Source organism: Clinocottus analis, unplaced genomic scaffold, assembly GCF_023055335.1.
Source record: "Clinocottus analis isolate CAN_PGR_092001 unplaced genomic scaffold, fCliAna1.0.p SCAF_28, whole genome shotgun sequence".
Lineage (NCBI taxonomy): Eukaryota > Metazoa > Chordata > Actinopteri > Perciformes > Cottidae > Clinocottus > Clinocottus analis.
The window spans coordinates 2,635,878-2,660,781 of record NW_027176020.1 but is presented as its reverse complement, the minus strand read 5'-3'; the positions used below and the strand labels follow the sequence as shown (position 1 = coordinate 2,660,781).

Here is a 24,904-nt window from a genome sequence, read left to right as displayed (position 1 = left end):
GTTTCATTCGTTTATTCCTGCGTCTACGTGCTCTTGAGATCTCCACTGGTTTAGGTGAGTGAATGAGTGAATGAGGTAACTTTGGGTTGATGCATGGACCGTAAGTGTTTAGGAAATACCTGGACCAGGAAGGCCGGACAGAAACTTAAGAAACAAATGTTGACAAAGAGAAGCTTCACAACACTTTAAGAGTGCGTCACCAGTTTTCATCCAATGACTTGATCGTGTTTATTCACCTGCCATATATGGACCAGCAGGTCAATGACGCTGGAGGCAAAAAAAAGAATAAAGAGGTGGGTTGATGGTTGGTTCAGTCCGATGTTTCGGTTGGATTTTGAGGTCTCTGAGACGTAGAATCAGCTTTTGACGTTTTCTTTCCTGCTTTTGTTTTGGGGCAGAATCCAATTTTTGAACTTTTTTAATCTTCTTTTATTTAAAAAAACAAAGAAACACGCCAACCAAAGTCAAGACGGAGTCTCCTAAAAGGTAAGACAGCTCTTCAAGATCGGCAAAGGCTGTTCAATCATGTGATGTACGTGCTGGGTTTGTTTTAGATTGTTTGTGATGGTTCATCATGCCTGTTGTTGCACGTGATTACAGGGTTCAGACGTGTTGCTCGTCTTTTCTCTCTGAGCCTCTGCTTGCTGCATCGTTCTTCTGTCTTCTGTCTCCAGGTCCAACCTCTCTGTTGGATCCCAGTTCCCGTCGCCGCCTGACGTCGTTCCTCTGCAGCATGGTTCACAAGGTGGCCGTGATCGGCGCCGGGATCTCCGGTCTGACCAGCGTGAAGGCCTGTCTGGACGAGGGCCTGGAGCCCACCTGCTTCGAGAGCGGCCTCGACATCGGGGGTCTTTGGAGGATCAAGGTGAGCGTCATAGCCACAATGTTACAGCTGTCCTGCGCGTTTAAGGGAGTGTGTGAACCGTGAGCACATTTTAAAAGGTGAATCAGCCCCAAAGTCGTGACGGCCACATGACGTGTCCTCCATCCGTACCTTTTTTTTTTTTACCTCTTTGCAGGACGATCTGGAGCCCGGGCGGGCCCGCCTCTATTCCTCTGTGATCATTAACAGCTCCAAAGAGAGGATGGCCTTCAGTGACTTCCCTCCTCCAGCGGAGTTCCCCAACAACATGCACCCGTCTGAGCTGCTGCAATATCTGCAGCTCTACGTGCAGGCCTTCAAACTGTCGCCGCACATACGTGTCCAGGTGAGTGGGGGCGGGAAGGGGGGGGAGGGTTGAGACCATCATCTGAAGATGCAGCTACCAGGTGATTGACAGGTCGACACCCTACCAGAGCCGTGTACGGCGTCTCCACGTCACTCCAAGCTGCAACAAATGTCCCCTTTGTATATGAATAAAGGATATATATATATTTATGTGTGTTTGTGTGTGTGTTTGTGTGCGTTTCAGACGTCCGTGGTCCCTATATAATAACTATAACTACTGTATTATAACTATAACTCATGCTGTGGACACCCATACGTGGAGGCTGATATATGTGTATATTAGCAAATACAGTAATAAATGAACATATAGTGATATACATATGTCCATGAATTAGATGAGCTATGTCTCCATCAGAAACGTAACAACAATAAACACTGAAAATGTCCCCATAACTGTGCATGAACTATGCATTCAAATGTTTGTATAAGAGCTAAACTCAAGGGACTTAAAGTAAAGTGGTACCCAAGAGTGTAACGGATGAATACTGACGCCAATGCAGGATCTTCAACACTGCACGTGTGTGTGTTTGTGTGTGTGTTTGTGTGCGTTTCAGACGTCCGTGGTCAGTGTGAGGCAGACCGCCGATTTTGCAGCGACAGGCCGGTGGGAGGTGGAGACGGAGCGGAGCGACGGGCACCGGGACACCGCTGTCTTTGACGCCGTGATGGTTTGCACCGGACACTTCACCCGACCCCACCTGCCCCTCCAGGACTTCCCAGGTACCGGTTATGGGAACTAATAGATAGCGTCGCCACATTGGTACGGGTCTCAGTGTCACATCTGATGAATCAGCGATCGTGCATCAAGGAGCCGCTGATTCATTCATTCATTCATTCATTCTTTGACTTTCCCTCTGTTTTAGGTATCGAGAGCTTTGAAGGCAAATACCTCCACAGCTGGGAGTACCGCGACGCCGAGGGCCTGCAGGGGAAGAGGGTGCTCGTGGTCGGCGTCGGGAGCGCCGGAGGCGACATCGCTGCAGATATCAGCAGAGTTGCGGAGAAGGTAGAAAACTCGACTCCATTTATCAATCGTTCCATGCACATTGATGCCGATTTATATGTTGTTGTTGTTGTTGTTGTTTACTGATCTGCTATGCAGGTGTACCTCTGCACCAGGAGCGGAGCGTGGGTTGTGAGCCGCGTGGGGGAGGGGGGGCTCCCCATGGACATGATCGGGAGGTCCAGGATGGAGAGGACGCTGCAGATGCTCCTCCCCTCCTGGAGAGCCGGGATGCTGGAGAAGAACGTGAACAGAGCGTTTGATCACGGACTCTACGGCCTGAAACCCAAACACAGGTAACAAGCTACGCTTTCAGTCGGAAAAGGGAAAATATAGGTTGATTTATGAATTTTTTTTTAAAAAATCTGATTTTTTTTCTTCTTTTTTATAGTTCTTAAAAAAAAGAAAATCTAAATTCATTCAAAACCTGATGTATTCGGATGTATTGATCACCATAAGTAATATAAAAGTGAAATATGTAGTTAAAATTCAAATGGCACATATGCCTCAAATGTGACCAAATGTGAGCCCTTGCCTGACTTTTTCTGCACTAAATCCTCTCTAACTTTGTTCTGCTTCACTTTATCAAAGTATAACAATGCAAACATGATGTTAAAATGTTGTGGTAGGATTTGGGAGAAGTTTAGAGCTTGCAAATGCATCATTTCAAGGTCAAAATCATGCTAAAAGAGATTTTTTTTCTAGGCGGACCTTAAAACTTTACATTTCTTTCTGTGTCATCTTCATTTACTCTTAACCAGCAACACATACACTGATATCTACACATCTGAGCAAAATGCAACATTATACTTGTTTATTAGCTCCAAGATTATTCAAATAGCTCTAGTGGCTGCAGAGACACAGCCATTTTAGTGTGGGTCTGTCATTTTTGTATCACACAACAATATTTACTGCTGCTTGCAGGATCTTTGAGCAGACGGTCGTGAACGACTACCTGCCGTCTCGGATCATCTCGGGTCGCGTTCAGGTGAAGCAGAACGTGAAGGAGTTCTGTGGGTCCAGCGTGGTCCTGGCGGACGGGAGCACCATAGACGAGGTGTGTAAGAGTACAATGTTGTGTATTCTGATCTTGTAATGTGTATATTTAATGCATATTTATGTATATGCATTCAATCCCTTTTTGATTTCTCCACATGGTTCTGGGTTTCCTTCTGAGTAGCGGTCCGGTTATTCAAAGTAAAATAATCAAAGTCAAATGAAACGTTGCTCTCATCTTTAATTAAATTGTGTGTGTGTGTGTGTGTGTGTGTGTGTCACACAGGTGGACGTGGTGGTGTTTGCCACCGGGTACAAGTACAGCGTCCCCTTCCTGCCGCCCGGTCAGCAGCCGGGATGCGGCGACACGCTGCGTCTCTACAAGCACGTCTTCCCTCCCGCGATGTCCAGGCCGACTCTGGCGGCGGTGGGCTTCGTCCACAGCGTGGGACCCGTCACGCCGCTGGCCGAGATGCAGGCCCGCTGGGCCACCAGGGTGTTTAAAGGTAGAGCCCGAGCCTTTATGTCCCCTCACTCGAACACCTTTTCTTTAGTACGGAGCTGTAGCCACCAGCACTGGACTGAGGATGACGATGATGATGATACGTGAACGAGACACACACGCAGGGTGTGACAGAGAAATGCTGCAGGGGATATGAAATGCACATTCACCCCCAAAATGTTCCCTCCAGGTTTAGCAAACGTACCGTCTGAGGAGAGGATGCTGGAGGAGATTAGGAAGGACACGGCTGCCATGCAACAGAGGTGAGACGTGAAGCGTTTACCTGCATAATGTATGTCATGTGCTCTCGTTAAGACTCTGTACGTCCACAAGAAAACACAGACTGCTGCCTCCAGCATGGAATAAACAAAAATAAATGTTTGTATTATCTAACAGTCGTGCACTGGAGACTTGCAGTTTGACCCTTTAATCGCTTTAATCGCCTCTTATCTACTAGATACGCCTGCGCTGAGCGCAACCCCATCGAGGTGGACTTCATCCCTTACCTGGACTCTCTGGCAGAGCGGGTCGGGGCTCGACCCGATATCCTGCGGCTCCTGCTGACGGACCCCCGGCTGGCTGTGCAGGTCCTGCTGGGTCCCTGCACGTCGTACCAGTACCGCCTGACCGGACCGTCCCAGTGGGCCGGGGCCCGCCGGGCCATCCTCACCCAGTGGGAGAGGGTGCGTCGGCCTTTCCGGACCCGGGTGCCGCCGGAGCCAGAGACCGGACCCTCGTCGTCCGGGTTGGGCACGGTGGAGCGCGTCTCAGCAGCGGCGCTGCTGTGCTGCTGCGCCGCGCTGCTGCTGCTGTGATGAACAACTTCTGCGCTCCATTCGGTCAACCTGCTCCCCAACAGAGGAGTGACTACGCATCCTTCTGTCTGGAAATGTTCTAGTGGTCAACCAACACGGCTGGACTATGTTTGAATCTTGAATAAAGCCTTTAGAAATATGCAAATATTTGCACGATATGCAAAAAACTGTCTTTTTCTTCTGTTTAATTCCAATAAAATTGAAGTTCTTCGTAATCACCAAATTCCACCGCCGGATAATCGGCTCCAGTCTGTTGTCTAAACGTCTGAGTTTATTATTTCTTCGTGGTTCCCTCCTGATGAATATATCCAGATTTAAATCTTACTTTGTTTCCTTCACTCAGAAACCAAAAAGTGTTTCATCATAATTTAAGACAATTATTTAAGCCCGTTACCGCCACTGTGAGAAAAGAATGAAGATCCTGTAAGTCATAATTATGAGATAGTATCTCATTATCAGGACTTAACTATCTCATTATGAGATGCTTAGTCATAATTATGAGATAGTTAAGTCATAATTATGACGGTAATGGGCTTTCATAGTTACCAGACGCCATTTAAGTAATAAGTAATTCATTAAATAATAAGTTTATGCAATAAATGTGCCGTGTTCATGTTACATTTTGTCCTTATTGAGTCAGTTTTACTTCGCTTCTGTGTCCATAACGTCTCATCAATGCTATCAAACGCTAACTTCTGATTTTTTTTAACCTGGAATCTTTTTCCCCATTTTTTTCTGTGTGTTTTTGTGCCTCTGCATGTGTATTTGTTTCATTCATGTGTTTGTTTTTAGAAAACACACACACACACACACACACACACACACACACACAGACAGACACACACACACACACACACACACACACACACACACAGTCAATCATCAACCGGCTCAGTTACCTGACTGCTAAACTGCTTCTGGAGAGATTTCAGTCCGTCGGTTCTCTCTTAAACTAAATTGACCTCAGTGACAAAGTTAATGTTTAGCAAGCTGTTTTTTTTAATTGTAAAAGCATAACTGGGTCACTGGGTCATCTGCCTCAAACCAGTTAAATCCAAAACCAGTTATTCTTGAACAGGTCGGGTAGAGACCACCGGGAGGGACGAACGACATCAGATTTATAAAAAGAGTCACCGTTCTTCTGACATAAGGTGAGAACGTCATCGTTTTTACAGATAAAGTTGTATTTCACCTTCTCCTCTCAGTGAAGTGTGCACAAGCTGTTATCGTAAAGCTCAGTGTGTGTCCGCCCTCTTACCTGCTGTCAGGTCATTAGTATGTGGACGGTTAAACCTTCAGGGTGTGGTTTTCTACTCTCTATACATTGTTAATGTAAAAGACTTCCAGGTGGAAACGTCTGGTTTTTAATGAAATATCTACATCGGTGTAGCGGTCCATTTCCAGCAGCTGTCACTCCAGTGTCCCAGTGGTACATTGTGTTTGCTGATCGCCTTAGAAGACTAATAGATGAGTAAAAAACCCTTAAAGACGATTGAAAACCCATAAAAGAAACTTGTAAAAACCCCTTAAAAATCCTTTTAAAGCCCTTGAACTCTTGTGCAGTGATGTTAGCGCGGCTGAAATCAGTTCTGCTGCTTGAAAAAGCACAAAAGTTGTTTCAATAAAACTTCAGCATGGAGCTTTTTCTTCCTCTAAAGTGCGACAAGACCACAAACAAGAGTGAGGCCCCTCCTGCCTTCAGGGCAGGGGGGGTCTACATCAGGATTGCATTTCCCAGCATTCCTCCTGTTCCCTCTTGTCTTTGATGCTCCAATACAACAACCCCCATCCCGGTCACTGGATCGTCAGTGCTGTGCAGACTCCTGGAGACTCTGTGAAACTGGGCCTCCTCTTGCCAGAATAAAGGATTTCAGAGACCAGCTCTGTTTGGATGACATTCGATATTTCACCTTTTTTTCATTTAAAAGGACTCAACATCGGGTAAGATGAACTTTGCCACCGCGGGACTCTCCCGTCTCAAACCCAGATGGTTATGATTACCCTTGATTGACTCAAGCAACTCGAGAACCCCATCATTTATATGCAAATCAGAGGCCAACGGGGTGTGAAGCTGCTTCAAGTCACGCTGCGTTCCTCCTGTCTCTTAGACGTCGTTCCTCTGCAGCATGGTTCACAAGGTGGCCGTGATCGGCGCCGGGGTCTCCGGTCTGACCAGCGTGAAGGCCTGTCTGGACGAGGGCCTGGAGCCCACCTGCTTCGAGAGCAGCCACGACATCGGGGGTCTTTGGAGGTTTAAGGTGAGCGAGGATGCTTCTCCAGCGTTTTGGATGGCGTGCGCTGCAAGTGCTCTGACTTGACTTTTAGTGCGTGAGAACGTACTTCAAAATCGGAATAAAATGAGATTAAAAAAAACCTCGGTGGATCTCATGATGTTGGAGAAGAAAAACACACCAGAGTTGTCATTCACAGTTCTTCAGGACTCGAGGTAATGACATTTACAACAGTTAGCATGCAGCTGTGATTATTTTTTTCTTGAAATATAGAAAACCAAATGAGGGCGAAACAAAACAGGAAACAAGCTTTGTGCCACTTTTGCTTCCATAAGATGTTTTCTCACTTTGTGTTCTCAAAAGTTAACTCACATAACGCTTTGTTTGCCTGTTTAAACATGACATATTAACTTTTAATACAAAAACATTCATAATGTAAGTATTTAACTGGGAAGGTTTCATTACGATATCTTTTCTTTATATTTTTGACCCTATTCGCTTGTTGTCTCTCCCCTTTAATCAATAATTACTCACACTGTTAATGATACTCCACAATGCTTTGAGAATAAGTTGCTTACAGCGGAAAACAAGCAGAGAGAAAGTTTCTTTTTTTATTCTATAAAAAACAGTATCCTTACTTTGCATTTTGGCCATTTCCTGTTTATTGTTGTATATTTCTATGTAACTGTGTACTGTCCTTACATGCGTGGGTTGGGTTGTTTATGCATCCCGCTGTACTAAAGGTGAAGCTTTTCAAGTTGAAGTCCATGTGCTCGTCCTGCAGGAGCAGCCAGAGCCCGGACGAGCCAACGTCTACCAGTCGGTGGTCATCAACAGCTCCAAAGAGATGACGTCGCTCAGCGACTTCCCGGCTCCGGCTGAGCTCCCCAACCACATGCACCACTCGGAGGTGCTGCTGTACCTGCGGCTCTACGCCCGGGCCTTCCAGCTGCTGCAGCACGTACGCTTCCAGGTCAGTGACCTCCTGGGCTGCACAGAGACACAGACGCTGGTGTTTTAAATGTTTTTCTGTATGGAATTTAACACGCGGGCGCTCAACCGGACGCTAACGACAGAAATGAACATGAACAACGTTCATATTTTGATTCATGATGATGAGGAATTGTGGAGAATCTGCAAAGAAAATGTATATTCTGGTTATAGAATGTCTACCAATAAAATGAGACTTTTTATTGGCCGTAGAACAATGTCAAATACCTTTTTATTTTTGTATTTTATTTGAATGCATTGCCCTTAAAATGTATGATATTTGAGGGCAAAGTCACCCAAACACTTTCCTCTGAAGGGTCAGATCAGTGTTTTGAGCCATTTTCTCATGATTTTGTGTTAAAGTGACAAATGACGCCAATTTAAAAAAAACAAACTTCCAGTGTTGGAGAACGCTGCAGCTCCACCCGGCTGCAATTTACTGTAAAGTGTTTGTTATTGCCACTGATATGCTATTATGTTATTATAAGTAACCTAATGTTGTCCACATTGGTCACTTGGACACAGGAACATGGGAAATTAGGCTAGAGCCCCTATATAATAACTATAACTACTGTATTATAGCTATAACTCATGCTGTGGACACCCATACGTGGAGGCTGATATATGTGTATATTAGCAAATACAGTAATAAATGAACATATAGTGATACACATATGTCCATGAATTAGATGAGCTATGTCTCCATCAGAAACGTAACAACAATAAACACTGAAAATGTCCCCATAACTGTGCATAAACTATGCATTCAAATGTTTGTATAAGAGCTAAACTCAAGGGACTTAAAGTAAAGTGGTACCCAAGAGTGTAACGGATGAATACTGACGCCAATGCAGGATCTTCAACACTGCACGTGTGTGTGTTTGTGTGTGTGTTTGTGTGCGTTTCAGACGTCCGTGGTCAGTGTGAGGCAGACCGCCGATTTTGCAGCGACAGGCCGGTGGGAGGTGGAGACGGAGCGGAGCGACGGGCACCGGGACACCGCTGTCTTTGACGCCGTGATGGTTTGCACCGGACACTTCACCCGACCCCACCTGCCCCTCCAGGACTTCCCAGGTACGGGGTGCGTCCTCACACACACACTCCATGCAGGATGGAGAAAGATGCATTCACTGTCGCCGTCCGCCTCAGGTCTCGAGAGCTTCGAGGGCAGACACCTCCACAGCTGGGACTACCGCACCGCCGAGGGCCTGCAGGGGAAGAGGGTGCTGGTGGTCGGACTCGGGAACTCCGGAGGCGACATCGCCGTGGACATCAGTCGAGTTGCGGAGAAGGTAGGCGTCGCCGTTTTCACGTGAACTAAACCGCGGCATGCGGCTGCCCTTTGACCCCCCCTCCCTCCCCCTCGCAGGTGTACCTCAGCACCAGGAGCGGAGCGTGGGTCGTCAGCCGGGTGGGCCCGGGGGGGCTCCCCAACGACCTGCTCTGGTCGTCTCGAGCCAATGCGATGATGCAGAAGCTCTTCCTCTCGCGGATCGGCAGGGCGGTGGAGAAGAAGCTGGACGACACGTTCGACCACAGGCTGTACGGCCTGAAGCCAAAACGCAGGTATTTGGACTTTTGACACTTCAGAATAATCACTCAACTGACGATCCGGCAGCGCTACACACAGGAATGTGAGCGACACCCCGTAATGTGCACGTGTTGGCAGAGTGGACAACACGATGGACCTGCTGGGTCCTGCAGGAGGCATCAGATGAGAGCTTAGAAGTGTCTGCATAATGTTCATGAGTCTGATTGTTCGTTATGCTATTTTATGTACTATTAATATTTGTATTTATATATTTTTTTCTTGTCTAATTTGAGGTCAAATTAAATGATTGAAAGACAGAAAGAAGTAGGTGGATGGATAGATGAATAGATACTTTCCCAAATGGAATAAACTAAATGAACCAACTAAACACACAAAATAAAATATAATATCAAGTGTCCACATATGAAGTCTAAACACAATATAACTTTGTGCAAAATGTACATTTTCCGTTGTCAAATGCATCCATTTTATAAACGTTTCTTCACACGTGTTGTGCAGCAGTTAAACGTTTAGCATGATGCTAGTAGACTGATCGTGGGTGCAAAGTGTTTAAAATGTGTTGTGTGCGTCTCTGCTGTCAGTTTCTTTGCTCAGAACCCGGTTGTGAACGACGACCTGCCCGCTCGGATCATCTCGGGTCGCGTCCAGGTGAGACCGAACGTGAAGGAGTTCTGCGGGTCCAGCGTGGCCTTCGAGGACGGCAGCGTCATAGACGAGGTGCGTACACGGTTCTCGGGTTCCTTGTGAATCCCTAAAATATGAAACTGGTCTCATATCTTTAATTAAGTTGTGTGTGTGTGTGTGCGTGTGTCACGCAGGTGGATGTCGTGGTGTTTGCCACCGGCTTCGACTACAGCTTCCCCTTCCTGCCTGCAGCTCTGCAGGCTAAATGCGGCTTCAGGCTGCGTCTCTACGAGCACGTGTTCCCCCCGGCGCTGGCCAAGCCGACGCTGGCCGTGGTGGGCTTCATCCACGCGCTCGGGGCGATCAACCCGCTGGCCGAGATGCAGGCCCGCTGGGCCACCAGGGTGTTTAAAGGTGAAGCGCAGCATGAAGCTGCTGAAACAATGATGACGTTACGACAGAGAACCTTTAGACGGACTCGATGTAGCGCGAACGCCTCAAAGCGAGAAGATTGTCCATTTCTATACAGTGCTGGATATTCTTATAGAGCCAACGTCAGACTTTCAGACTCTCCTGCAGGTAAATTACAGCTTTTCTAAAGGGAGTCTTGCAGCTGCATCTTTAAAACACAAAGCGGTGATACTTGTGGAAACACTACCGCTTTTGTCCAGCGGGGGCCGCTAGAATCACCACAAAAAGAAAGTTTCCTGTCGTAACTTTAAGTGAGACTATTATTAATTTGTTTATCTGTTAATGAGGGTCTCTGGTCTCCAGGACTCCAAATGGAATAGTAGCGTTTAGATAACTGGTAAATTAATTTATTTGTGTGTGTATTTTTTGTAATCCAGGCCTAACGAGCCTCCCTTCAGAAGACGTCATGATGCAGGAAATTGAAAAAGACACATCAGCTATGCATCAGAGGTAGGAAAGATGTGTGAATTGTAGCCGTGTGAAGATGTTGAGATGATCAAAAATAATCCATTCATTGTTACTACAGTCCACAAACGGTTATTTTCAATAACAGTGAATCTACCAATTCTGTTCTTGATTTAATTGATTAATCCTAATAACACATTTATAAACTTAATATATTATTCAATGTAAGAAAAGCAGTCTTGGAACCATCAAAAATGGAGCTTTTTTTGCATGAACATACATTTGTAGCATTTCTATTGACAGAATGGAATAAATATTATTAATAAGTATGTTTTCTTTAGTGTGTAATGTGTTTTCGTTCCCTTAAAATTTGCCTTATGTCAACATATTGAGCGGAGCCAGCCGCCATGTTTCTACGGTAGCCCAGAGTGGACAAACCGAGCGTTCACATTTTTACGCGCTGGAGTTCTCCGACACTCTTGAGAAATTTCCGTCGATGGCAATCTACAATCTCACCGCTTGATGGCGCCAAATCGTGCACACTGGAACTTCGAATGTCTCTTTTTTAACATCACATTATTTGTGTCTGCTTAATTTTGACGAGTTTATGGTGATTTTGTTTGTTTCCCCGTGTTAGATTTCTCTGCTCAGAGCGTAACCCCCTCCAGGTGAACCACATCGCTTACCTGGACTCTCTGGCAGAGCGGGTTGGGGTTCGACCGAATATCCTGTGGCTCCTGCTGACGGACCCCCGACTGGCTGTGCAGATCCTCCTGGGTCCCTGCACTGCGTACCAGTACCGCCTGACGGGGCCGGGCCAATGGGCCGGAGCCCGCCAGGCCATCCTCACCCAGTGGGAGAGGGTGTATCAGCCCTTCAGGACCCGGGTGCTACCGGACCCAGAGACTAGATCCTCGTCTAGACTCGGCATCATCGCGATGGTTTCAGCCGCAGCGCTGCTGAGCTGCTTCTGCTACCATAAACACATGCTGTCCTCCATCTTCAGCGCTCCTCCTCAGTAAGACGGCATCTGGTTTTAGCTTTAACATTTGAGGCCCTCTTTTAGCAGAGTTTGATGATGTCAGATGTCATATTTGGATGTTTCTCGTCTCCATAATCTTTGAATAAAAGGTGTTTTTCACCTGATGCCAAAGGGCCTCGACCAGCTGCTCGCACTCAGATGAAACAAACAAACCAAAAAGTTAAGTGGACAAACTTAGTCTAAAGTTTATTGAATACCATAAAAGTTGGCTTACAAGCCACTACTACCTTGCTGTAGCAAGCTAGCGCTGCTGCTAGCTCCCTACTGCTGCTAGCTTCCAGCATCTGCTAGCTTCCTGCATCTGCTAGCTTCCTGCAGCTGCTAGCGTCCTGCTGCTGCTGCTAGCTTCCTGCAGCTAGTTCCGCTCCCGTCAGTGGTTTGTCAGGAAACTAGCGGCGAGTTAGCAGCAGTGCTAGTTAGCAACAGCTGGGAGCTAGCAAGGACACTCACCGAAGGTAGTAGTGGCTTGCAACCCGATTTTTTACGGTAGTCTGCGATGCATATTTTAGCATTTCTTTAGCGTTCCATTTTTGTCCTTATCTTGAATTCAATGTGTTTTTGTTATGTTTTTGTTTCGAGGCCTGAAATAAAGTCTGTGGTTAACACAAGTGATGTTTACGTTTGGTTCTTGAGTGGAGGAGGTAACCTGCACGAGAGGCTATCACGCATTCATGGTGAAAGAATGAATGCTGCATTTCACCTCAATAACCTCCAACATCTATTTATCTGTCTATCTATTTATCTTTATATTTATCTGCCTGTCTGTCTGTGCATCTGTCTGTCTGTTTAACTGTCTGTCTGTCTTTCTATCTGGCTCTAATCTATTTCTGGTTAATAATTACATGGGTCTGGTAAATGTAACATGGTGAGTTGTTTACATGCAGTCTGCAGCTTTTGCACCAGTTTCAGCGGCGGGTCAAAGGTCACTGTGCCCCATATTCTCTCTCTCTCTCTCTCTCTCTCTCTCTCTCTCTCTCTCTCTCTCTCTCTCTCTCCGCCCACTAGCAGAGGTTACGTGCAGCACGAGAGGCAAAACAAGTCGTTTCCTTCTCTCATTCATCAAAAGGTAAGCGGGAAACAGATCGGATCTTGGAGCGCCTTTGTGTTTCCAGTCCCGGTAAATGTGTTGTTTTTCCTGCTAAACGTGTTGTTGTTACCGTTAAACAAGTTGTTGTTACGGATAAACGTGTTTTTATTACCGTTACACAAGTTGTTGATACCGATAAACGTGTTGTTGTTCACGGTAAATGTGTTGTTGTTACCGATAAACGTGTTGTTGTTAACGGTAAATGTGTTGTTGTTAACGGTAAACGTCTTGTTACCGTTAAGCAAGTTGTTGATACCGATAAACGTGTTGTTGTTATCAATAAACGTGTGGTTGTTACTGATAAACGTGTTGTTGTTACCCATAGTCGTGTTGTTGTGTTCCTACTGAACAACAAAGTTAAGTTAGTGGTTGTTTATGTTGCGTTCAGGCACACGGAAATCCGTGAACAATACCAGTGCACGACAGCTGGACCTTCACGGAGTCAGAAAGAAAGTTATAATAAACACACACTTTCCTCCCCCGTTTTCTGCCACGGTATTTATACATGGTCCGTGACGTCACACCCTGAATCAGGAAGTGAACGTTTCTTTACGCTTGAATCGGGTTTATTTTACATATTTTTATTTCATATGAAATATTAAGAAAAAACTGCATTTCATAGCTACACACATTAGTAGTTATTTAGTTATTCCATCACCAAACAAAACTTCTTATTTGCATTTTTTCAGACAGCTAGAGTAAATATTGTGTTTTTTATTCACATATTTGAAGTGTAATGTGGGTTTTATAATACTGAAAGCTGTAATAGCAAAGCTCGGTCACTTTGTTATCACAATTACTGCTTTATTATCATTTTATTGCCATTATTAATATTGTATATCCACTTCACTAATGTCCAGTGGGACAGCTGACGATACGGTGACTGCCCCTTTAAGAGCAGGTATTGTAGCCGTAGTAACGGATGGTTGTGAGGGGTTAAAGGTGACACTGGGTGAATGTTTGTTTGCAGGCAAAGAGAGAAGTTGTGTGTGCTGAGGTTCATTCCTGTTACTCATCTCATTTTACGTATGCAGTCTCTTAAAAATGTGTGTTTTGTGATGCAAAGGCAGCTCAGTGATGTTGTCGTTTACAGAAGAAACATTTCCCCGCCTGACCCGGTTCCTCCCATCGCAGCTGCTGCAGGATGACTCGTCGCGTGGCGGTGGTCGGAGGCGGCGCCTCGGGGCTGGCCTGCATCAAGTGCTGTCTGGATGAGGGGATGGAGCCGGTCTGCTTCGAGAGCAGCGACGACATCGGTGGTCTGTGGAAGTTTAAGGCGAGTCGTGATGCACAAGTCTGACTTTCTTTAAGTGCATTTAGACCATTTAGAGAGCGCGGGTCGAATGAGTTTCTTCTCACTTGCAGGAGAATCCGGAGCCAGACCGGGCCAGCATCTACCACTCTGTCATCATCAACACCTCCAAGGAGATGATGTGCTTCAGCGACTTCCCCATCCCCGCTCACTACCCCAACTACATGCACAACTCCCTCATCGTGGACTACTTCCGGATGTTCGCCGACCGCTTCAAGCTCAAAGAGCACATCCGCTTCAACGTGAGGACGCGTCGGTCTCGGCCTTTTTGATTCCCCTGCACCTGAAAGCATGCAACATTCTCCCCTTAGCTTTCAAAATGTAAAATATTGTTACGTAGATCATCCGTCGCGAATGCAAAAGTCTGCATTAGCTCTTTGCGATAACTTGATCGTGCCTCTCTGTCGCTCCAGACCAAAGTCCTGCAGGTGAAGCAGAGGTCGGACTTCTCTCGTTCAGGCGAGTGGGACGTTGAGACGGAGAACAAGGACGGCGTAAAGGAGAGGCACATTTTCGACGCCGTGATGATCTGCGTTGGACATCACTGCCACCCCAACCTGCCGCTGCACGACTTCCCAGGTACCAACGAATGGGGCTATGAACAACGCTCGGTTTTGCTCGAGGAGAAGCAGTGCTGATAGCGCTCCGGTAATACAAAAAGGAAAACCTTTGGCACAGTGATAAACTGACCTCTAAGGACAACTCTGTGATGATGTAATACTGTATTAACATAAAGCAGCACCACCCAAAGAGTGTAGGTGCAGCATAATGTGCTCAACGTTGGCCTCGATTAAGTTGTAAAGGCAAAGCTACAAAGTCTCCTTCAAGTACAGATTAAATCATTAAAGTAAAATACAGTCTTCTTTAAGCTAAAGTAGACTTGATGCTTTTTTTCCCCCAGGAATCGACACTTTCAAGGGGAAGTTCTTCCACAGCCGAGACTACAAGACCCCCGATGAGTGGAGGCACAAAAAGGTCGTGGTGATCGGAATCGGGAACTCTGGAGGAGACATCGCGGTGGAGCTGAGCAGAGTCACCAAGCAGGTCGGCGATGAGTCACGTGACCGAAGCCGGCAGATAGCAACCAATAAACCCAAAATGCACCCGATAGGACCACAAACTCAAACTATTGGTGTTCTACGTCCAAAGATTTCTCTCAACCGTCACACAAAGACTGACCGCCGCGTCTTTCTTTTCTTCCACCAGCTTTATCTGAGCACTCGGAGAGGAGCCTGGATTCTGAACCGGGTCGGGTTGAACGGGGTACCTTTGGATTTGCAATTCAACCGGCTCATAAATGCTCTGAAGAGCATCCTTCCGGTTAACCTTTATTCCCGTCTGGGAGAGAGGATGATCAACCAAAGATTTGATCACGCCCTGTACAATCTTAAGCCGAAGCACAGGTACTGTATTTACTTCAGTTTTTTTTTTAATAAACAACTATAACCAAAGCAGAGGCAATTGTTGCCATTTGCATCAAGTCCCTCGCACGTAGACAGTTAAGATGCGTCCAAAAATGCCCAAAACATCCGATCTAGTGCGTTATTTTGCCGCGAAATATTACAGTATGCGAACGCTGGACACGCATAGTGTGCAATTTCTGAGTCCTAGAAATCGTAGAGTAAAGACTCTCGCTGTAGCTCCAGGACTTGCACAAGAATTGTCACATTTTTTAAGTAGTCTTCAGGCGTCTATGCATTCACTGCAAATGGGAACTGCTAATTCAATCCCACGAAGTGATTGCTGGCAGTATTCGTCAAAATTGTTGTCGCGTGACTCACCGGTTGTGAATACGGATCTCTCAGGTTGTTCAGCCAACATCCCACGGTGAACGACGAGCTTCCCAACCGCATCCTGTCGGGGACGGTTCAGGTGAAACCCAACGTCCGCAGGTTTCAGGGGTCCAGTGTGGAGTTTGATGACGGAAGCGTCGTGGAAGACGTCGACCTGGTGGTAGGTTTACGTACATGTACCACCAGTTGACATCCAGTTGGCCTGCAGTGCGTGACTGAGAGGAGTCTGTTGTCTTGCAGGTGTTTGCCACAGGTTACAGGTTTTCCTTTCCGTTCCTGGCCTCACATGTGGTGTCGGTGTCCGAGAACAAAGCTTCTCTGTACAAGTACGTGTTTCCTCCCGAGATGGACCGCCCCACTCTGGCCATCATCGGCCTCGTGCAGCCACTGGGGGCCATTATGCCCATCTCTGAGATGCAGGCCAGGTGGGCCACGCGAGTCTTTAAAGGTAATGCAGGCTGCAGTCTTATTTACAGCAATATGCTGAGTTTTGTTCCTCTTTCAGAGGACAGAAGCACTGTCACAATGTCTTCTTTCAAACAGGCTGCATCAAGCTCCCCTCAGCTGCTTCCATGCTAAAAGATATCCAGTGCAAGCAGGAGGCAATGGCTCAAAGGTGCTGCGGCGGATTTACTCAGCTTTGTTGAATGTTTTTGGATCTAAAAGGCATCAAGTCTTAAATGCCCAACGTGGTCTCTTTTGCAGGTACGTGTCCAGCCAGAGACACACCATCCAGGTGGACTATGTCCCCTACATGGACGAGATCGCGGCGCTGGTGGGAGTTCGACCCAACTGGCCGAGGCTGCTGCTGACAGACCCCCGGCTGGGACTGAGCGTGGTGCTCGGCCCCAGCACGCCGTACCAGTACCGCCTCAGTGGACCGGGGAAGTGGGCCGGCGCCCGTCAGGCCATCCTCACGCAGTGGGAGAGAGTGGCTCGGCCCATGCAGACCAGACCCTGCTGCGACCCCGAACCCAAGAGGTCGTGGAAGTGGCCTCTGATGCTGGCGGCGGCGGCGGCTGCTGCGGGCTTGGCCGGATACGTGAACAGGAACGGCCTCCCAGCGTTCCTCCAGGATCCCACTGCACTGCTGGACGGGATCAAAGCTCACCTGCCCGCTCTGTGATGTGTGTTCATCTTTTGACACGCGTATCATACACATGTGCAGTTTTTGTACTCCAGAAATGATCTGGGTTCTCAAAAAAGCATACTTTGTTTTATACATTCCCACGTAATCTAGAGCTTTTCTTAATACTTATACAATCTCCAAGTGCATGCTGTCTTTGCTTCTCGCTGTATAATCTCTCCCTGATGTTAATTCATGACTGACAACATGATTATGTACCTTTCTACCTCAAAAAGGCAGATGAAGTGGGAATTATTGAGTTAGAAATGATCAATATCAACATTAATGCTGCAGTATTTTGGAGCAAAACACTGACCGTTTTCTACAAAGGTGTTAATTGGCGTTCAATGTATTATGAGAGGAAAAAGTAATTGAAATAAGACAAGATCAGTGTTCACACTTTTTTCAAATATATATTATGGCTTTATTTGCAATACCTAAACATGAAAGTAATCATGTCTGAAAGGCACTAATGCTTCATTTTAATAGTGTGGTTTCATTACCAGTGCTTTGTATAGACATGAATGTGTATGTTTACTCATTTAATTCACATGTAATGAGCATTATCCAGATTATTTCTACAGAATGAGATGTGTGTCTGTGTATTTTATATGTAATTTTAACCAAAACATAATGGTGTGTGAATAAAAAGTTTCCACGAGATATTTGTTTTCATTCTGTTTTGTGTGTTTGTCAAATTAAAGTGTGTTTTTTAAAAAAACAAGCAGGTCTCATGATGAGAAGGAAAAAGGACTCTCTGTCTTCTTAACATGACGATCAGGATGATGTACTGTCATGTGCCATTGTGCCAAACCACAGCAACAGCAAACACAACTTCAGGAGCAAACGTTTCCACATCGTCGCCACATGGCAGAAACAAAAGGAAAGCGGGTGATGCCATGCGTCTCCACCAGGGGGCGCCACAGCCCAGCAGACAGCTCCGTTCAGATCACAGCTCCTCTGCTGTGTTAGCAAGGAGGTCTTTTATTTTTTATTTGTTCGAGATGGGCAATGTGCACTTTAAATTAAAATGTTAATGCAGTTCGGTAATAAAAACTAAATAAAATTGCATATATATACACATTTTGTATATCTATTTTATATATAGGAAATACATACATAAAATAGTATTTGATACATGAATTTTGTATTTTATGCCTAGATAGATAGATAGATAGATAGATAGATAGATAAAACAAGAGCAAAAATCAAAATGTAAGGAAGACATTTCACATTCATCATATTGCTCACACACAAAAGGACATTAATTCATTTGCACATTCAAGGTTTCATTCATTCATATAACATTAATTCATCACATATCCATGACAGCGCTAATACTGCTAGCCCCAGGTCAAACTGTCTGTGTGCACAAGTTTGGGTGGCGTTCCCCTCATGTGCTTGTTAAAAGTGCTGAAGCTCGGGCGCTCCACTCCCTCCCAGAGCATGCTAATGTGCTCCAGAGGCTGCCGCCCTGCACAGACACAACCGTCTGACCAAAGGTGGTTTGCCAGTGTGTCGCCTCTGTCGTTTGATGTGCTAGTTCAGCGGGGGGAGGAGGGGAGGGAGGTGCCTTTAAAGGCTGATAAGGTTTGTTAAAATTTAAAAAAAACTCATGTTTGTTCAGGATGTGGCAGCGATGATGGGTTCGCGGTTTCTCAAAAACTTTGAGGGCTCTCTTATCCAGAGATTATGTGGGTTTGAGTGTTGCTGTGCACTACATGTGTGAAGATTGTGGAAGATCATGGATTATGCGTTCTCTGTCAAACTGTTTATAAAGTTCAGTAGGTTGAATTTGACCTTTTTGACACGGCTCTGAAAGGTCAGGGTGGCGTCTAGAATTACCCCTAGGTACTTAAACTCGGTTACTAAGTCTAGCTCTGTTCCCTTTACAAATATGTTTGAGTGTGTTGTTTTTTTTAGCATTCAACAGGAGGCAGGGTTTAATGAGCCAAGCCTGGACATCAGACTTAGCGGATGATAGGATGCATAAAGCTTCATGGTTGTTTTTAGCTGATTTAAAGATTACAGGGGAAATAAAAGCGGCCTTAGGACCGACCCCTGAGGGACACCTACAGGACATTCAAGCTGATTTTAACTGATATAAAGATTACAACAGCATCCGCGTACATCGGTGTGTGTGTATATTCTGACAGGAGTCGGGTGGTGTGTTAATAAAAAGGGAAAATATAAGCGGTCCAAGGACCGACCCCTGAGGAACACCGGCAGGACATTCAAGACAGGGAGACGCCAAAAAACAGTGGTTTAGACGAGCAGCCAGAGTGATAGGATCCCTCACTAGAGAGTTATTAATAGAGTTTTATAGTTCCTCGTCCTGTTTGCATTCACGGCCAATTAATTTGTTGATGTTTCGCCAGATTCATTTTTACCGCTACCTTGTGCATTTGCGACGATTTCCACGAAAAAGTTGGCTTTAGCCTCGCGTAACGTCTGAGTAACTTTATTTCTGCTCGTTGTAAATTCACCCAGTTCGTTCTTTAGCGACTGTTTCAACATTGTGACCCGTTGTGCATGTGTGCACATCTCGCTGAGAAACTCACGGGCATTTTAGCTTCCTTGACTTTTTAGTGAGCACTAATCAACAAATAATGTGTCTCAATTTTGATTTTGGAAACGTAGCTGCGCTCTTCTCTCTCACCTCTCACTCTCTCTTTTACTCACTCACTCTCTCCTCTCACACACTCACAATTAAAACTTTACGACAGTACCGTTCAATGAACATCCAGAACATAAACTCCAGTGTCCTTGAAACACACTGTGAAAGGGTTCAAGCTCAAATACCAAACAGAACGTGTCGAGAACGTTTTGCCTCTGCATCTCAGGCGGTAAGTCCTCTGCAGGATTGCATTGAAAGAATGGAAAATATTGATTTGGTTGATTTTAGTGTTTAATGCCCATAGGTGTCACTTTTCTTTTTTCGTTAATTGTCGGCTTGAAAGCTCAAAGTGACGCGTAGTTTACTTTTCTGTATTGGATTTGACGCCTTGAGTGACCCAGGGAGGTTTTACTTTGCCTTTCTCCTGAGATTCAGATATTTAATTATGCATATTGTCTTTACATTTTATACAGTTTACGTTTGTCGTAACGCATAGTGCACTTTATACACTGATTGTGCGATACTGTTATACACTTATTGTAATTCTGTGTGTTAGTACCAAGCAAAATATGCTTAGTAATTGTCTGTTATTGGTGCATATTACATAAAAAATATCTTGAATATTAAATAAGTTGTTCTTTGCCATACTTAACCCCAAATGATTATTATCTTTGAGCCGTGCAAATTGATAAAAACTTTGATTATTTTCACGTCCAAAAATATATTTTCCTCGAGCACACTTTTATAACCTATTTAAGTTTATTACATTTATATGTCAGCTGCCGTGTTCAAACCTTCAAACCTTTTCAACAGATGTAAAGTCACATTGTTAATAAAAGCTTCTTCCTCCATTAACAGAGGACCCTTTACTTTATAAAATAGCTTGAAGAGGCGTGAAAGAAAAGTTGATCTGAGGACACAAACCCAAAGATCAGCACATGTGAGACAATAACCATACAAAAAGCTCCAGGAGTTTATGAGTACGTCTTCTGCTGTTACACGTTGACAGTCTGTCATCAAGGTTGTATATTTATTCTGGCGTAAATAAAACAAGATATACTTTACCTTATATGGATCATAGAGCAAAGTCTTCACTGAAAGACATAATGTCCTTTGATGATAAAAAACATTTAATAGGTGTGGACAGGACATATACCTGTATTTATCACACTGTCTCTAGTGTGCCAGGTGTGTGCAGGTGGGCGTGGCCTGCAGGCTCGTCAGCTGACTGCTGACACCTGGCGCTCGTTAGAGGGCAACAAGGCCCTCAGGTTGAGTGTTGTCATACTCTCCTCCGGTCGAACACCAGTGGGTGTCGGGATCGCTGCTCTTAACTCATTTGGCAAGTTAAAATAAACCTTTTCTTTTCTTGTTAAACCGCTCTTTGTCGTGCAGCCCGGTTGCTGACAAGTGGGGCTTCGTCCATCTGAATCAGTTTTTGTTTGAAGCTGTTTTTTCGACGGCGAAAAAATATTGTTTTGTCTGAGACACAGCGTGTCTGGAGGGATACACTATTGAGCGGCAGTGGGTACGAAGTCCTCTAGTTTCTTCCTCCTTGCGGCCTTCTTCTTCTGCATTATATTATATAACTGAAGCATGCTCGCTTCAAATGTGAGATCTTTTTAAAATGTCCTTTGATGCAAAACATTTAAAAGCTGTAGCTTCTGTGACGTACCAGTATTTATCACTGTCTCTCAACTCACCTTTTAACCCCTGACCCGGTTCCTCCTCCACAGCTGCAGGATGACTCTTCGCGTGGCGGTGGTCGGAGGCGGCGCCTCGGGGCTGGCCTGCATCAAGTGCTGTCTGGATGAGGGGATGGAGCCGGTCTGCTTTGAGAGCAGCGACGACATCGGTGGTCTGTGGAAGTTTAAGGCGAGTCTCGTGATGCACAAGTCTGACTTTCTTTTAGTGCATTTAGAGAGCGAGGGTCGAATGAGTTTCTTCTCACTTGCAGGAGAATCCGGAGCCAGACCGGGCCAGCATCTACCACTCTGTCATCATCAACACCTCCAAGGAGATGATGTGCTTCAGCGACTTCCCCATCCCCGCTCACTACCCCAACTACATGCACAACTCCCTCATCGTGGACTACTTCCGGATGTTCGCCGACCGCTTCAAGCTCAAAGAGCACATCCGCTTCAACGTGAGGACGCTTCGGTCTCGGTCTTTTTGATTCCCCTGCACCTGAAAGCATGCAACATTCTCCCCTTAGCTTTCAAATGTAAAATATTGTTACGTAGATCATCCGTCGCGAATGCAAAAGTCTGCATTAGCTCTTTGCGATAACTTGATCGTGCCTCTCTGTCGCTCCAGACCAAAGTCCTGCAGGTGAAGCAGAGGTCGGACTTCTCTCGTTCGGGCCAGTGGGGCGTTGAGACGGAGAACAAGGATGGCGTGACGGAGAGGCACATTTTCGACGCCGTGATGATCTGCGTTGGACATCACTGCCACCCCAACCTGCCGCTGCACGACTTCCCAGGTACCATTTACAGGATAAACCTGTGATCGCCTTTTTAAAAGAAATACTTGCACGCCTTCAGAAATGTAAATGGAGCGTGGGAGCCAGTGATTGTCCACAAATGCATTCGATCTCATTGCGACAACTTTGTCCTCTGAAGGAATCGACACCTTCAAGGGGAAGTTCTTCCACAGCCGAGACTACAAGACCCCCGATGAGTGGAGGCACAAAAAGGTCGTGGTGATCGGAATCGGGAACTCTGGAGGAGACATCGCGGTGGAGCTGAGCAGAGTCGCCAAGCAGGTTCATGGTGGATCGTCGTCATGAGACTCTGACAGTGCTGGCGTGATGGCTTACTTCATGTTTCCTTTATTTGCAGGTGTATCTGAGCACTCGCAGGGGAGCGTGGATTGTAAATCGACTCTCAAACAATGGTTTACCCCGTGATGTATTTCTCACGAGGATGACTGTTTTCATGCGCCAGATCCTTCCCTTTGGATTCAGGTGCAGCATGGCAGAGAGGACGGTCAGCCAAAGACTCGATCACGGCTTGTACAACTTGAAGCCCAAGCACAGGTACGGCAGCGACAAGGTAGCTTCATGACGTACTATATGTGCCGCAGTGTTGCTTACCGGTTGTGAATACGGATCTCTCAGGTTGTTCAGCCAACATCCCACGGTGAACGACGAGCTTCCCAACCGCATCCTGTCAGGGACGGTTCAGGTGAAACCCAACGTCCGCAGGTTTCAGGGGTCCAGTGTGGAGTTTGATGACGGAAGCGTCGTGGAAGACGTCGACCTGGTGGTAGGTTTACGTACATGTACCACCAGTTGACATCCAGTTGGCCTGCAGTGCGTGACTGAGAGGAGTCTGTTGTCTTGCAGGTGTTTGCCACAGGTTACAGGTTTTCCTTTCCGTTCCTGGCCTCACATGTGGTGTCGGCGTCCGAGAACAAAGCTTTTCTGTACAAGTACGTGTTTCCTCCCGAGATGGACCGCCCCACTCTGGCCATCATCGGCCTCGTGCAGCCACTGGGGGCCATTATGCCCATCTCTGAGATGCAGGCCAGGTGGGCCACGCGAGTCTTTAAAGGTAATGCAGGCTGCAGTCTTATTTACAGCAATATGCTGAGTTTTGTTCCTCTTTCAGAGGACAGAAGCACTGTCACAATGTCTTCTTTCAAACAGGCTGCATCAAGCTCCCCTCAGCTGCTTCCATGCTCAAAGATGTCCAGTGCAAGCAGGAGGCAATGGCTCAAAGGTGCTGCGGCGGATTTACTCAACTTGATTTCTTGCGTGTTTTTGGATCTAAAAGGCATCAAGTCTTAAATGCCCAACGTGGTCTCTTTTGCAGGTACGTGTCCAGCCAGAGACACACCATCCAGGTGGACTATGTCCCCTACATGGACGAGGTCGCGGCGCTGGTGGGAGTTCGACCCAACTGGCCGAGGCTGCTGCTGACTGACCCCCGGCTGGGACTGAGCGTGGTGCTCGGCCCCTGCACGCCGTACCAGTACCGCCTCAGTGGACCGGGGAAGTGGGCCGGCGCCCGTCAGGCCATCCTCACGCAGTGGGAGAGAGTGGCTCGGCCCATGCAGACCAGACCCTGCTGCGACCCCGAACCCAAGAGGTCGTGGAAGTGGCCTCTGATGCTGGCGGCGGCTGCTGCGGGCTTGGCCGGATACGTGAACAGGAACGGCCTCCCAGCGTTCCTCCAGGATTCCACTGCACTGCTGGACGGGATCAAAGCTCACCTGCCCGCTCTGTGATGTGTGTTCATCTTTTGACACGCGTATCATACACATGTGCAGATTTTATACGACGACCCTGACCCCAGAAATGATCTTGGTTCTCTAAAAAGCATACCTGGTTTAATAATTAATACGTTTCATAATGTAGACCTTTTTTTGATACTGATACAATCTGCAAGTGCACTCTGTCTTTGCTTCTCGCTGTATAATCTCTCCTTGATGTTAATTCATGACTGACAACATGATTATGTGCCTTTCTACCTCAAGGCAGATGGAAGTAGGAATTATTGAATTAGAAATGATCAATATCAACATTTTTCCTGCAGTATTTGAGTAAAACGCTGACTCTTTTCTATGTTGTTAAATGCATGTAAATTTAATGCATATAAATTGGCTTAAAACTTTCACAGTTTTATAACATTGTGACTCTTCAAGCCAGTCTTTTACTAATTTGCATTGGTTAACGATGCCACCTAATGGCAGCATTAGAGTCTAACATCACATTTGGCTTGATAAATCCACATTAAATCCTGTTTAGTATATCTTTGTGTCTCACTACATCATATTGGGATCGTGGCATTAATATTATGTTGACAAAGTCAGTAATATTTTGTCTATTTTAAACAATGACATGGTACAATTGTGTTGCAATCAAGAACCAATACATTAAATAAAAAATCAACAATGAATATGGAGCAGGAACAATTTTCGTTTTGTTTATTTGACTGAATGTATTCATTGGTTTTGAAATGCAGATTAAAACAAACGATGCATCAATCAATAATAAATAATGATTGTGGACTAACTTTGAAGTGGACCCGTCAGTCTTCAAACTTGCCGCCTCTCGTCATCCACCGACAGACCCCGGAAGAAGAATCGTCCACGCGTGAATCGCTGG

General features: G+C 46.0%; 4 protein-coding genes across 5 annotated transcripts; all 4 read left to right on the top strand.

Moving 5' to 3' along the window:
- Positions 1-396: 396 nt before the first annotated feature.
- Positions 397-4,544, top strand: LOC137795382 (flavin-containing monooxygenase 5-like). The gene is made up of 10 exons (XM_068592797.1): positions 397-486; positions 675-865; positions 1,020-1,208; positions 1,783-1,948; positions 2,092-2,234; positions 2,331-2,527; positions 3,156-3,288; positions 3,514-3,733; positions 3,920-3,992; positions 4,187-4,544. Exons 2-10 carry the CDS (start codon positions 734-736, stop codon positions 4,542-4,544), a joined length of 1,611 nt encoding a protein of 536 aa, XP_068448898.1. The 5' UTR covers positions 397-486; positions 675-733.
- Positions 4,545-6,363: 1,819 nt separating this feature from the next.
- Positions 6,364-11,839, top strand: LOC137795381 (flavin-containing monooxygenase 5-like). Its single transcript, XM_068592796.1, has 10 exons — positions 6,364-6,485; positions 6,653-6,802; positions 7,560-7,748; positions 8,674-8,839; positions 8,915-9,057; positions 9,135-9,331; positions 9,899-10,034; positions 10,136-10,355; positions 10,790-10,862; positions 11,455-11,839. Exons 2-10 carry the CDS (start codon positions 6,671-6,673, stop codon positions 11,837-11,839), a joined length of 1,641 nt encoding a protein of 546 aa, XP_068448897.1. The 5' UTR covers positions 6,364-6,485; positions 6,653-6,670.
- A 1,043-nt stretch (positions 11,840-12,882) lies between these two features.
- LOC137795431 (flavin-containing monooxygenase 5-like) lies at positions 12,883-17,840 on the top strand. Of its 2 annotated transcripts, none has more exons than XM_068592897.1 (10): positions 12,883-12,925; positions 14,040-14,222; positions 14,312-14,500; positions 14,672-14,837; positions 15,160-15,302; positions 15,465-15,661; positions 16,064-16,211; positions 16,292-16,499; positions 16,595-16,667; positions 16,757-17,840. In XM_068592897.1, exons 2-10 carry the CDS (start codon positions 14,091-14,093, stop codon positions 17,175-17,177), a joined length of 1,677 nt encoding a protein of 558 aa, XP_068448998.1. In that variant the 5' UTR covers positions 12,883-12,925; positions 14,040-14,090; the 3' UTR covers positions 17,178-17,840. The 2 variants fall into 2 exon arrangements, with proteins under 2 accessions (XP_068448998.1, XP_068448996.1); XM_068592895.1 differs by lacking the exon at positions 12,883-12,925 and adding an exon at positions 12,932-12,976.
- Positions 17,841-21,537: 3,697 nt separating this feature from the next.
- LOC137795380 (flavin-containing monooxygenase 5-like) lies at positions 21,538-24,024 on the top strand. Its single transcript, XM_068592795.1, has 9 exons — positions 21,538-21,669; positions 21,752-21,940; positions 22,111-22,276; positions 22,416-22,558; positions 22,635-22,831; positions 22,913-23,060; positions 23,141-23,348; positions 23,444-23,516; positions 23,610-24,024. Exons 1-9 carry the CDS (start codon positions 21,538-21,540, stop codon positions 24,022-24,024), a joined length of 1,671 nt encoding a protein of 556 aa, XP_068448896.1.
- Positions 24,025-24,904: the final 880 nt, after the last annotated feature.